General features: G+C 42.4%; 1 protein-coding gene and 1 pseudogene across 5 annotated transcripts in view; one reads left to right on the plus strand and one right to left on the minus strand.

Moving 5' to 3' along the window:
- Positions 1-14,402, minus strand: part of SCHIP1 (schwannomin interacting protein 1) — a 126,353-nt gene that overhangs the window by 39,687 nt on the left and 72,264 nt on the right. Inside the window, exon 1 of one of the 5 annotated variants that reach the window (XM_059163656.1) lies at positions 13,378-13,693. The exons of 3 other annotated variants lie outside the window; for them this stretch is intronic. In XM_059163656.1, the coding sequence (XP_059019639.1) occupies positions 13,378-13,407 (30 nt within the window). In that variant the 5' untranslated portion in view covers positions 13,408-13,693. Of the gene's footprint in view, positions 1-1,022; positions 1,329-13,377; positions 13,694-14,402 lie in introns of those variants that run through there. One more of the 5 variants, XM_059163654.1, reaches the window with a different exon arrangement.
- On the plus strand, positions 6,370-6,488 carry LOC131826149 (5S ribosomal RNA; annotated as a pseudogene).

Raw genomic sequence — 14,402 nt, forward strand, 5'->3', positions numbered from 1 at the left:
TTTACACATGTAAGTTTTGGGTTCTGGAGAAACGAGCACCAACTATTGTGAACTGCTCTAAGAGATAAAGTACATACTTAAAACATCCCCTGCACGCAAACACAACTTAGTGCATAAGATACAGAATGCCATATGTTACGTTATTATACTTAAACTATCATGATAGAACTTTCTATATCTTATTCTGGGAGAAAAATGTTAATGACATATTTGATCAAACTGAAAATTGAGCGGCTAGTTTTACTGCTCAAGGAGGTGGTGTTACCAAGTATTTACCTCTGAAGGAAAAGAGGTCTTATCTTCCAGGTTGATGACGGAAGGACCCTTACTCTTCACACTGTGACGTGTTGTGACCTACACTTGACTTGTGGAAAATAATAAGGGGGAAAGGATGTAGTGTGGTTTAGCCTTCTGTGGACAGACAAGCATATACTTGTAGTTTGATTTTATGACCTCACCCATATAACTAAAGCTATTTTTACTTGGGCCTGTTATTTCCGACAATTACCAAATAAAACATTCCAAAAATATATTTACTGTCTTTCAAAAGAAAAGGCTAGTAAAGTTTTAGCAGAGACTACATCAATTTTTCAAAACCCCACCCTTCTCTTGGTAAAACTATATTTTCCAGTTAAAAGAAGTCACTTAAAAGACAAATTAAACATTATAGTAATTATTTACTGTGGGTAAATTGTCAACATACGTCAAAAAATTTTAAAAATCCTTCTTTTACATAAAAAGACTGCCTAGCAACTAAATGCATGATAAGAGTTTTTTCAACTCCAGAATAACAACATGTATATTCCAGTTACTGTTGTAACCTATCAATGAATACAAGCTGGGAAAAGCAGAAAGAAGAGCCCTCCCAACTCAATGCCTCTACTTCTGTGCATTTAGCTTTCCTGAATATACTATGGCAATGGCTACTGCGTGTGGAATTTGGCCACTCCTCAAGGGTGTTCTTTCTCCCAGTTAGAAAAATGGTCCGATTGTTTACAAACAAAAGAGCTCCCCCGCCTTACCTTTTTATAATTCCCCTCCATATCCAATGGGGATTCTTGACTGATGATGTCATCCATTCCATCACTGTCCCAATTCATCCTTTAACTCTTGAGAATTTCACTTAAGTGATAACCTCCCATGAATTCTGCTAGGCTGCTGTGCCAACTGCCCAGTACCCTGGTTACTGCTCATGCTGACGTGGAGAGCCAGCTAAGAGCCTGTGCCTGGTGGTTGTGCATATCCTTGCCCCTGCTCTGGCCCAGGGACACCGCCCTGCCCGGCCTCCCTGCTCTGTCCCGAGCTCTGGCACAGGGGCAGCTGCTGTATCTGAGGTTTGCTCTGCCTCGACAATGTGTTGAATGTCCAGCCTTCCCACCGTCTACTCTCCCCTTCCCCTGAGGGATCCCGCCTCATCCCTCTCTACAGCACCTTTCCTCTTCCTCTCAGTCAAGGGAAAGCGGATTCAACGCCCCCACTCCTCAGTTCAGGGCTGAGTGTGGATTGGAGCCCTGCGAGGAAACCAGCCACCTTATTCTGACCCAGGGTAGTGTGAAGGATAAAAATAGATGCAAAACCCAGCCTCGCAGACTTCAGTAGTGACTTAAAAGCCGGGTATCCCATGACAAAATGAAAACAATATAATTTAAAGGCTAACCTGAAGACACATGTTTGCTCCCCACTCCCGTTTGTCCTATAACCAATCATTTTAAAATCAGATGTGAAAATCTCATCTTCTGGTAGTGGCCCAGCACAAGGATAAAATGTATTTCCAACTCAGAGAAGGAGCTCTCTGCTTCAGGATCAGCGCTTTGTTCTATCCATATAGGCAAGAGAAAAAGATCCATCAACTTTTCTTTAAAATCCAGTCAGTGGGGGAAAAAAAGCTCCAGCCACTGGCGGGCTTTTTCACAAAAGAGAACGCTTCCTTTCTGCTGCTCTCTTTACCCTTTCCCATGGCTTTTGGTTTTTTACTGGCTTTACATACAGAGAAGGAAAAGGCCCACAGCTGGAGGATGTTTTCTCGTAACCGACAAACAGAAGTGCAAACAAGAGCACACACTCATCATTATTAAATTACTACGACCATAAGCTAAAGATACAAACCCTATTTATTTTTGAAAAATGTTACTGTTTGCAGGAGAAAACCGGCCAAAGAAGAATTCAAAGGCCAAGCCCCCATTTAACAAACCATCTTATACCTGACATGCTTGGACAGAAAGCAGCAAATGTCCTACTCAATACATTTTCCAATAGGAATTCCTGACCAAGCTCAGTGCTGTTAAGGCCAGAGCTCTAAGGTAAAAATGCCGTTTCAAGATGGCCTTGACACGCTCACATTCAGTTGTCTCTTTCTCTCCGTGAGTTAAGAAACAAAACAAAACAAAAAAGCATCTCAATTTGTGGAAGGCTTGTGGCATAAATGTGTCTTTATGCAGTTTACTGCGGTCCTCTGTCGATAAGGCAAATACCTTCCTGCGCAGTCCCTGACTCAAATCCAAATCCTGCCTTTCGCCCACCCTCATCTCCCAGCTCTGTTCCCGAGAGAATTGGGCGATGACAAGTTGTAATCACAGAAGCCAGACTTGCATCTGGGCGGGGCTTCTTTCCAGCAGAGATCTCCCTCAACTTACTCTCCTCCAGACCCCCACACCCTCACTCTACACAAGGGTCCTACTACGTGCACGCACGACACCTTCCAGGCCTGGGAGGCAACGCTGGCCACCAAGAGTGGCTCCACCGTGGATGTTCCCATCATGGAAGAATTTTTCAAAGCTAAGGCTTTGGGTCAAAATGTTTTACTTTTTTACTATCAAATTCTGCCCAAGGAGGTTAGTGAAAGTGAAGGAAGCAGCGTCTTATTATCTGACATATGTTAACATAGTAACGATAGCCGCCCTTTGCGGAGTGGTCACCGTGGGCCATGCACTTCACAGGTGCCTCTTAACTTATGTCTTTAGTCCTCATGGTAACCCATTATTATCAACTGCATGGTGAGGTTCGGGAACTTGCCCAAGGCGAGGCAGCAGGCCAGTGGTCAGGCCAGAACTGAGACCTGTGGCCTCCACTGCTGAGGCTCACAATCTACACGCGCAAGGTAGACCACCACCCACTGGTTGCCTCAGTAAGAAACAGCTGCACACAATACAATAATCGAGCCTAGCTCTTATACATCAGGGTTTAGTACAGAGAGAAATCAGGCAGCACACAGAATCTCATGAACGGGAACGCACATATGGAACACCCAGCATCGATCACCGCTATCCCCTGATGATTAGGCTTCAAGAAATGAAATAAAACCTCTTTCACTGATGGTCATGACCTAACATGCTGGAGAGTGAATTTTCTTTTCTCGTCAGCCACGGTGTTTTTAGTGCCCTGTGGCTTCTTTCCAACAGCTGTTATGGTTGCAAGCTTCTTCTCTAAAGGGGCAGGGATTTTGGCTTATCCGTCTTGCTTTCCCCACAGCATCTAGACAATGCCTTACACACGTTAGGTGGACAGTGAAGGCTGTTGAATAAAGACATGAAGAGAGGAGAAATGTACATGTTGCCTAGAATGTTGCCTCTAAATGCTCCACAGTAGGAAACATTAATAGTTGATATTAGTGCTTTTCAACTGAACTCTTCTGTGGAAATCATGTATGTTCAGAAGGTAAAAAATGGGTCTGGATGGGTTGAAGGGGAGGAGCTTCCACAATTTTCAGGAATTTCAATCTCTTACCTAGTTAGCATCCTACTCCACCTATCTATTTATGATCAAGACTTAACATGGATAAAATCATAAACATCTAGATATTTACAAGACTGAGTAAAATACTCAAAACTATAAGCCTAATTGCTAACACCTTTTTACTTTAATTTTAACTGGGTGGGTTTACATATATAGTTAAAATGACTGAACTCTCACTATTAACTATATATATTCAAATTAATATATATACACTAATAATATATTGACCACATACATACATATATATGTATACACACATACACTATTAATATATCATCTCTTGGAGAAGGGCACCTCAAAATCCAAGATGGAAATTTCCCAGGAACAAGGATTAATACTAAGGAAGTACTAAAGACCATTCCTTTCCTCTAACCCCAGTGCCTTTTATTGTCATAAGTGGTTCTCTAATAAGTACTACAAAGAGACAAGTGATAGAACATCTCCCCAAAACACAGATGTAAGAGCTTGTAGGGGGAGGGCGGTGCCCAGTGGAGAATTTCCTTTGTTCCTCCCCCTAAAGGAGTGCTCAGCACATAAACAGGTTCATAGCTTAGACCCTTTCCAGAAGGAGCTATACCACTGTATATACCTCAAGTATATATTGTCTATATCTCGAGTGGTATATATGTATATATATATATATATATCTCAAGTGGTATATCTTGCATATACCACTTGAGATATATAATATCTCAAGATGGCACAAGGGGACTGATCTCTGATGTTTTCAAGAGTTTTGTTATTCAAAGTGTGTCCTTCTGACCACATTTGTATTACTTGGACTTTACTGGAGATGCAAGCCCTCAGGCCCCACCCTAGACTTACTGAATCAGAAATTTCATTTTTAAGAGAGTCTAAGAATTTTGAATACTCCTTACAGTTCAGAAGCACAGCTTTAGACCTTGGGAAAAAATTCATTATAAGTTATTATCCTTCTATTTTGGACCATACTGCCAGGCATGGCAGCAAGACCCTGACTTTACTTCCTTGGGATCAATGCTGTAATTGATTTCACTTCCAAGAGGTCCAAATGAGTAGAGAAAAGGGGAAAACAAACAAAAGACCCCCTCGGAAGACTTGAGCTCAGTATAATGTTTGGTGGTTTTGCAGTAACTATGCAAACAAAGGAAGAACAACTCTTCATGTCCTTCCTATAGATAATTTGCTCTGGTTCTTTCCTCCACTGCTGACCTCTCTAAAATGAACTACGCGACATAGCACGGGCCCAGATGCTACCACTGCCCTTTGGAAAATGTACACATAGACCCTCACAGTCCCTGAGCTTGACAGGGCCTCTTCTTCCCCCTGCCCTGAAATTTAGGGACTAGAACGGAGCTTCAGTTTCCTGTCAAGACCATAATCTGAACCATGAGACGCACTGGTCATGTGAGCTAATGCTTTTAAAATGATCATTACCGGCCAGTGGTGAAAATGATCGACTCTGAAAACACTGACTGCATTACTGGGAAATCACTTATGCATTGTCAAAAGATGTTCCTGTTCATAGATGGAAACTGTAGTTCATCCTGATTAACCCTTCAGCAGTTCACTCCTTCCCTTCAGGCTTAACATTCAAATTCCATGCGCTATACAAACTGATGGCTGACTTATGATCTCTTTCTAAATACACCATTTTTTTTTTCTGTGCAAAGTTTACCTAAATTTGCTTTGCTTTTCCATTTAGGTAGCTAGATAACCTATTAAAGCATGCCGGCAATTTAATTAATTAATTTAATTAACTATAGAGAGAGAGCACATGTGCAAACGGGAGGAGGGGCAGAGGGAGAGGGAGAACCTCTAGCCGACTTTCCACTGAGTGTGGAGTCCAACCTGGGGCTCAGTCTCATGACTATGAGATCACGACCTGAGCCAAAATCAAAAGTGAGACGCTGAACAGACTGAGCCACCCAGGTGCCCACACGGGCAATTTTTCCCCCAACAGGAAATTTTTTTTTTTTTAAAGATTTTATTTATTTATTTGTCAGAGAGAGAGGGAGAGAGCAAGCACAGGCGGACAGAATGGCAGGCAGAGGCAGAGGGAGAAGCAGGCTCCCCACCAAGCAAGGAGCCCGATGCGGGACTCGATCCCAGGACGCTGGGATCATGACCTGAGCCAAAGGCAACTGCTTAACCAACTGAGCCACCTAGGCGTCCCATCAACAGGAAATTTTTAAATAGACTTTCTGGTGCAGGCTAAACAAATTAAAATAATGGCACTGGGAGAGTAGGGTGGAGGACGTGGAAGTGTTGGCAATAGGCATGTTTACCAGTACCAGATGTTTACCCGTATCAAAAAGATTGAGGACCCCAGACGTAAATCTTCTTGCCCAGCCCGATACCTGAGGATAAGAAACACAACTGCAGTCACTTTGATGGATGCAGCACCGCTTCCAAGTGGGACTGGTTCTAAGGCCCTCAGTACGTTTCTCTGTGTTCCTAGCACTCTTGCCCCATTAATGGGCACTTACATCAACTGCCACAACCTCTTTGATGTTTGCTTCTGAATTCAAGTACTTTTGTCCAAGTACTTACTATTTCAGGAAGCTTGGTCATTCCTGATGCTTCTATATACTGCACGGGGAGTAGCATCAAGATTTCAAATTTTCCCTTAGTGTAGAGGACATAAATAAATAATGGGTCTACGGCCACAACACCCTGAATGCACCTGATCTCATCTGATCTCAGAAGAGAAGCAGGGTCGGACTTGGTTGGTACCTGGATGGGAGACTACTTGGGAATACTGGATGCTGTAGGCTTGGGGTACCTGGGTGGCTCCATGAGTTGGGCTTCTGCCTTCAGCTCAGGTCATGGTCCCAGTGTCCTGTGGATCGAGCCCCACATTTGGTTCCTTGCTCACTGGGGAGTATGCTTCTCCCTCTCCCTCTGTGTGTTTTCTCTCTCTCTCTCTTAAATAAATAAATAAATAAATCACAAAAAAATAAATAATAGGATATGACTCACTTGGGATATGTCTCTCTTAATGTTGAGCGTCTGCATGTGAAATTGTGATTAGTTACCCAAGATTGTGTGTGTGTATGTGTGTGTATGCATGTGAATATGGGGTCTCTACTCTCCAGAAATCATCCATGCACTGGTCTTTACCATAGAGATATTCCTATTTCCTTCCCGTCCCTCATTGTACCCCCTTTTTAAGAGTAAATACCAGATCTTCATCTTGAAAATGTGTTGCATATTTATTTCTTAAAATTACTTGATGTCTGAATCATGATGTTTGAAGCCCCAAGTGCTACTTTAAATAGGAATGATGTGTTGTACTAAATTTCTATTTCAGATCAGGCTCATAATGAAACCCTATTGAAATGATTTTTTTGTTTTTTCATCTGCACCCTTACCACTGTTTTCCTTGTGTGGTAAAACATATAAATTAGATTTTCAGATATCTTGGCTAAAAACAAGTGCAGATGAATTTACATCCAGAATTATTTTCTTAATTAAATTAAGGTGATATATGTTACCTCCTCCTCAGAAAAATACAATTATACATCAACCAGGGAAAATAATGAAGATGAAGTACTCCTCAACACTACTGCCTATAGGAAACATTTTTTTCAATTAAAAAAAAATCTATAGACTAAAACAGAACGTTGTTTCATTGAACTTTTATTTAAAATCCTGTATGGTGCTCAGGTGTCTCAGTTAGTTAAGTGTCTGCCTTTGGCTCAGGTCATGATCCCAGGGTCCTGGAATAGAGCCCCACATCAGGCTCCTTCCTCAGTGAACAGCCCACTTCTCCCTCTCCCTCTGCCTGCCACTCCTCCTGTTTGTGAGCTCTCTCGTTCAAATAAATAAAATCTTAAAAAAAAAAAAAAAAAAAAAGCTTGGATCAAATAGAGCACTGTGCTTTCAAATTCCCTTTTCTATTAGGTCAATACATTTTTCTTCCTGGCTATGGATGAAACCAGGCTTAAACTGGGCAGAATCTTAAATGAACTCAAATTTGATATCTTGTTTTCTCATTCACAGGAAGAAGGGATTGGGAAATGAACTCTCACTTGGCCTGATGTCAATAGGGATAGAATATATTTCCTTTCCCTTGTTAACTATTAAGTAACCCACTAGAATCTTGGCAAGTTTAGTAGTTTCTCCAGCAAGAATTTAAAAAATATCTTGATGTACTACTTAAATTTATATACTCCCTAATTTTCTTGTTTGAGATCAATACAGGGCATCTTTTATCTTCTGTGCTGGGTATGACAGTTCAGTTGCACTGAAATGTTTCACCCAAGAAAAACTGCATGTTTCAGAAGGAAGTAAAACTACTTCTCTGCACGGTAAAAAGATTCATTGAAATTTTGCAAAATCTCATACATTAAGAAAGGCAGCTTGGGGATGAGCAACTGCCTCAACCAACCACAGGTATTTTGAAAAGTACTTGGGGATAGTCCACGAAGTTCACCTTGGGAAAATTCTCTGGGTAAAGGAGAAATAGGTACACAGGTATGTTCTTTTTTTAAAAAAATATTTTATTTTAATTAATTTATTTGACAGAGAGAGACATGGAGGGAGAGGGAACACGAGCAGGAGGAGGGGGTGAGGGAGAAGCAGACTCTCACTGAGCAGGGAGCCTGATGCGGGACTCGATTCCAGGACCCTGGGATCATGACCTGAGCTGAAGGCAAATGCTTAACCAACTGGGCTACCCAGGCACCCCAGAGGTATGTTCTTAATGCATTGTGTCTGGGAAGGTTGGGATGTCTGTCTCATTTTTTTTTTTTTTTTTAATTCTTTGCACTACATCCCCGTTTCTGGCACATGGGATGTTTGAACTGCTGGCAACTGTCTGAGAGGTCCACGAGCCAGATACAAGAAGTGCTGTGGTCAACTTCACCACTTCACCCTGTTACACAGATCTGAGGTTCCCTCTAGGGTTATAATGGGCAATCCTGATCCTGGGGACTCAGAACAGCACCCAATGTAGAAAATCCAATTCAATCCAACAGCCACTTATTGAACACGCACTCCACGTAGGGAAGAAAAAGAAGGTCCTTCTTTTCAAGAAGCCTGTTGTCTGATGGGGGAGACAGACTCGTGTCACGAGTTGTAAATGGGTTCTGCTGGAAACAAAACCAAAGTGCACCAAGAAGGAGAAATTGTGAGTGTGGGAAGAAAAGGGAAGGTTTCTCGAAGAAGGTGGCATGGGAGCCTTAAAAGCTGCATCACCCTGCAATAAGGGAGAAGCAGGTGGTGTGTGGGCGGGAGCCCTTCTAGGCTCAGGTACCACAGCAAAGCAAAGGCCTGATGGCAGTATGGGGGCGGGAGCGTAGGGAGTAGAGGGACGAGTGTTTCTGCCTGGGGTTCAGATCAGAGTTAGCTCTTGAATGCCACGCAGAGGGGTCGGGATTATAGCCTGAGGAAAATGGGGGGAACATTAAAGATTTCTACTGTGCTTCCTCAAGACCAGGTGTGTGTTCAGAGAAGCGTCTCTTTATGTCCCCAAGGGAGGAAAGAGATGAGAGTCATTCACATGCCATTTTCCTTTTTTTTTTCTCTTTCAAGTCTCCATTCCCACAGTAGCTAAGAATGTGAGGGTGTGATCTATATCTGAGGTCATAGGGGAATTTAAGTGATGGAAAGAAAGGGATGAAAGCATGTCATTGTTTTTATATACACACTAACCCCAAAAACGAACTGCAGGGAAAGAGGAAAAAATATTTGGGAGCTTTTAAGCAAAATGGACCCTTTGACCCAAACTTGTGCTTTCAAGTTAACAATATTTCAAAGCTTGCTCTCAGAGACCATTTAGAAGAATCTGGCCTCTTGAAGGCTGCCAGGTCTGAAGCTGTGGGCAAGGTTCTTTCCTGAAGAGACTGGCTTCCTCCCAAGACTGGAAAATGGAGGTCGATAGCTCTATCTTTTAACACGGCTACAACTAAAAATGACAACACATGCCTCAGTAACCTCTCAGCTAATGTAAATCCTATGAGGGAGAAGTACATGAAGATGTTGACAACGTGAGAACCGTTCAAAACGAAACAACTATAAAAAATCCTGCCTGAGAATTTCTCTCGGAGCATCCCTCCTTGGGTTAACTTGTTCAAAGCCCTGTGCATCCAAACACTTCAAGCAGGGGTTTTAAAGTCCTCGGTAGCGATAAAACTCTCTTTCTCAAAATTATCATCTACTTGGAAGGGGAATAAATCAATTATACATCCATACTGTGGCAACATGTGATTGGGAAATGAAGCAATGGAAGGGGTTCCCCGGCTGCTTTTACAATCTTCCCTGAGCCCCTCATGTGATCAGAGAAGGCAGCTCTTAATTCATGGTAACTGACTTATTCCTGCAGAAAGGTAGCCTCTGGCAGGAACAAGGCCAGGATGTTAAATAGGGAAAATCCCATTTCATAGATGAGAAAACTAACAAGAAACAAAGGGATATTCTGGCCCGCAGACACTGAGAACAGTGCAGGCTAATGGTGTACGTGTCCTGCGTGGGTGGGGAGGCAGGACAGAGTAAGACTGAAAGTCATCCCAGTGATCAAAATGTAAGAAACCACGATGCCATAGTATGTTTACAATGCCGTTTTTCTTAGTCACTTTTATACACAGTAGGCCTATCCATCCGTATTACCCAAGGGTTTGTCCTAAGCTCTGGGAAAGCAGATGGATATACATATAAACATCCCTGCCCTCATGGAGCTTACAGGCGAGGGAGACAGAAAAGAGACGAATATGTAAAACATGTCTCTGAGAGATGGTGATGAATGCCAGGTATAAAAGCAAATTAGGGAAGTGTCATGGAGACCCTGGGCTAGAAACGGGGAGTTGGAAATTGACATAGTTAAGTCCCGAGAAGGCCTTCCCAAGAAGGTGACGTTTCAGCAAAGACCTGAAGGAAGTGAGAGACTTACTGACAGGAAAAATACAGGATGCCAAGTTGAATGTGAATTTCAGAAAAACAGAGAATGATTTTTTAGTATAAATTTACTTGAAACACTGCAGATTATTTGCTAATCTGGCAGCCTTACATGGGAGTACCTGGGGGAAGCATACAACAGCAGAAAGGACAGCAAGTTCAAGGTCAGGCTGGCACAGTGGGACGGGAGTGAAAGGAAAGAGGAATGTGGAAAGTCGCAGAGGCATCAGGGGCAAGTTGACGCAAGGCCCTTGGGGTCGGGGGCCTTATTCTGAGGAGAATTTTGAGACGAGTGGCATGTTTTGACTTAGGGTTTTTTTTTTTTTTAATTAAGATTTTATTTATTTATTTGACAGACAGAGATCACAATTAGGCAGAGAGGCAGGCAGAGAGAGAGGAGGAAGCAGGCTCCCTGCTGAGCAGAGAGCCCAATGTGGGACTCGATCCCAGGACCCTGAGATCATGACCTGAGCCGAAGGCAGCGGCTTAACCCACTGAGCCACCCAGATGCCCCTTGACTTAGGTTTTAATAGACCATTCTGGATACTGTGTTGAAAATTAGACTACAGTAGGGGGAGGGGGAGAGTTAGAGCAGGACCAGTTAGGAGGCTATTATGCTCTGATGATGATGGTGATGATGGTGATGATGATACTAATAATAATATATGCCTAAGCATAGGCACCTAAATGAGCATACAATTTTGAGGAATATTCCCTAGAATTCCATTCATGGACTCTCCATTAAGAAACCTTGGTATACATTTATGGAAGGAATAAATAAAGAAATTCTACTTACTAAAAATGCTACCTTAAGGAATCTGCTTTAATCACTGCATTTTCATCCTTAAAAACAAATAAATAAGCTTCCATTCAAAAAATGGGCAAGTTTCTGAAAAACATCCTACTGTTGAAATAACCAGTGATGATGACATCAAACCAAGGACTTAGAGAAAATGCCTTTTCTGAATCCAAACATGTGTGGTGCCAGGTGGGTTCTAAACCTAAGTTTTCTAAGCAGATTAAGACTTGGCTTCACAGCTAATGTTTTTACTGATTTATGAATAAAGGGAGGGTGTTTCAAACATACACACGAAGGTAGTTCTACTCTAAAACCTCAGGGACCTACAGAATCGATTGACCATTATTATCTGCCTAATACACTTAATTTTACTGTGAAAATAAGCAATAAATATTTCAAAACTATTAAACACACAATGACAGTGTTATATGTTGTAGTTCATGTAAAATAAAATCAATTTGTCCCCTTTCAGAAGCAGTTGGCTAACAAAATCCCTTTTCCTCAGATAAGATTGCTGATCTCTGACCAATTTTTGACCTATAAGACCAGTGATTTCATGACCAACTTAATGAAGAGGTACAGGGAATAATCTTATACTAGTTTGCCTTTCAAAAGTTAAGTTCTATAGCTTCTCTGAAAAGAGAGAAAATAATGAATTTAATTTTATAGTAATTTAGTCCTCTGGAGCCATGCCATAAATAGGTTGGGCTCTCCACAGATGTTTGGCATTCCCCATTCTCAATCTCTGGATTGCGCGTAAGTGAAGTTTTGGTTTTTACTCAGCATCTTCCCTTTCTCATGGGAAGAATTCTTATGAAGCACAAGTCTCAATGTTAGGATCTACAGACCTAGATGTACTCTGAAATGAAAATACAGTAAAACAAGCCTGAAATTACAAAACTGCCATCATGAAGCAAAGAGAAAAGTGAATGGATAAATATATTTTATAGGCACACTTTACTTAGCTGAGAAACTACTGCCTTGAGTCTTGTGCAACGTACGACTCTGCCTGCATACATTTACCTCTGGGAAATCCGACCTAATGAGAAACACCTGCTTGTCTCAGGTAACCCACCTCCCACAAGGAAGCGGCATTGTTAAGTTAAAAAACTGGTCCCTTAGAGCTTCTGAACTCGGTCAGTTGAGTAATCCCCCAACATTACCCATCCTGGACTTGGATTAGCCATGCCTGCTGCTGCAAAGAGCAATTACTCTGAGAACATTCTCGTCTGCTTACAACGAGGATGCTTTCAATGTTGCCTCAACAGTCCAAGTTGTAGGAAGGAGTTATTATTAATACTCTAGAAGGGGGTCTTTGAGATCATCTGTTTAATTTAAAACTCCACATAGCAAATTAGCACAAAGACAAATATGTAATCCTAAAAAATTTTCCATGTGGAGTTTTTTATGCATGTCAGCACCTTAATTCTTATTTACACAAGCTAGTAAAAACAAGTTTGAAAAGATGTACAAATGCAACTACAAACATCAAGTGCATGCTGGCCCATTTTTGAAAATTTCTCAGATCATCAATTACGCTTATTTACATAACTTCCTTAGAGACAGTCCTAAAAACTGGATGTGAAACCACTCATCTCCTAGGCAGTGAGCAAAAATCGTATTTTGCCATGTTCCCCGAGTGAATTCGGTCCAGCTTTTTCCCCGCCCGAAGCCCCTTAAATTCAATTACAGTTTACAGCAGTTCCTCTTATTTGCACAGAGAACGTGCAAAGCGCAGATCACCTCAGTGGATTTCACAATACGCTTCAAGGGCCAAGGAAGCAGTGTTTTCTGCCCCATTACTCCCCAGAAAACCTAATTACAATTCAGATACTGTATGCGAGGAAGGCCAGGAGTGGAGGGCGGCAAAATCCCTTGAAAATCCGGAAAGAGGCAACCTGCTGCTCTGGAGAAGGCAGGCCTCCTCTCTCGAAAGGATTCCAGCCTCGCAATCGGGCTTGAAATCTTACCTGATACGAACAGTTCTCCTGATGTACCATCTCAGTGCATCCTAGGGCCCAGACCCCGAAGCAGGACGGCTCCGCGAGGCTGCGGAGGCAAGACGCCGAGCATCCACGGGCGGCGAGAACGCCCTGGGAAGGCAGGGGCTCCCCGCGGATTAAAATGGATGCTGTTTCGCTGAGCAACCTGCGCAGTGGCACTGCCTGTGCCGGGAAGCGCGCAGCCAGCCGAGCCGCTCTCCTCGGAAACCAGCAGTGAGGCTCGCAAACATGGAGCTAGGACCGGGCTGGGGGAGGGGGCGCGCTCATCGCTGGCACAATCAGCCAATTATATTATAGGCACAAAGGAAAGGATCAGTCTGGGGCTGGTGTGACCTTCTGGTGCTTTATGAAGGCAGCTAACTGATGTGGAAACATTCTAGTCCTCATTAAAGGGAAAAAGGCCAGCGAGGGAGAGGGAGAGAGACAGACACAAATCAATGTTGCCGGTGAACATTTCTAACCTCCGGCATCATCCCGCCAGCCCGCAGATGCTGCTGGCATGGCGCTTGTGAAAAAGAGGCCTCCAGGATCGTTTCAGAACTTCTGACATGCGACAGGGGAGGCAATCTATTCTGAATATGGACACTGAAGGGACGATTCCTGTGTTGAGTGTTGGGAGTGTTTGTCAACTTCATAACTAAAGGGAGGGTCTTCGCTCCTTAACAGGATGTTATTTTGATTCCCCACTTCTTTTTGGCTTTTAGCTGCCTTTGAAGTCACACAGAAATCGGATGAAATAATTATTCCTAACATTTTTTTTAAGGGAGGGAGCTTATTCAGGTATGAAAGTCAGTATAAGTCATTCATTTCATGAAAATGAAACTGAACAGGTTTTTTTTTTTTTTAAAGTAAGGAGATATATATATATATATATATATATATATATATATATATATATTCCAATGCCAGGACTTGAATATACAGATACCCTAGTACAGGACATACTATCTTAGAGAAAGACCATTCTACCTAAGAGGCTGTAATGCAAAGAA

Source organism: Mustela lutreola, chromosome 2, assembly GCF_030435805.1.
Source record: "Mustela lutreola isolate mMusLut2 chromosome 2, mMusLut2.pri, whole genome shotgun sequence".
Lineage (NCBI taxonomy): Eukaryota > Metazoa > Chordata > Mammalia > Carnivora > Mustelidae > Mustela > Mustela lutreola.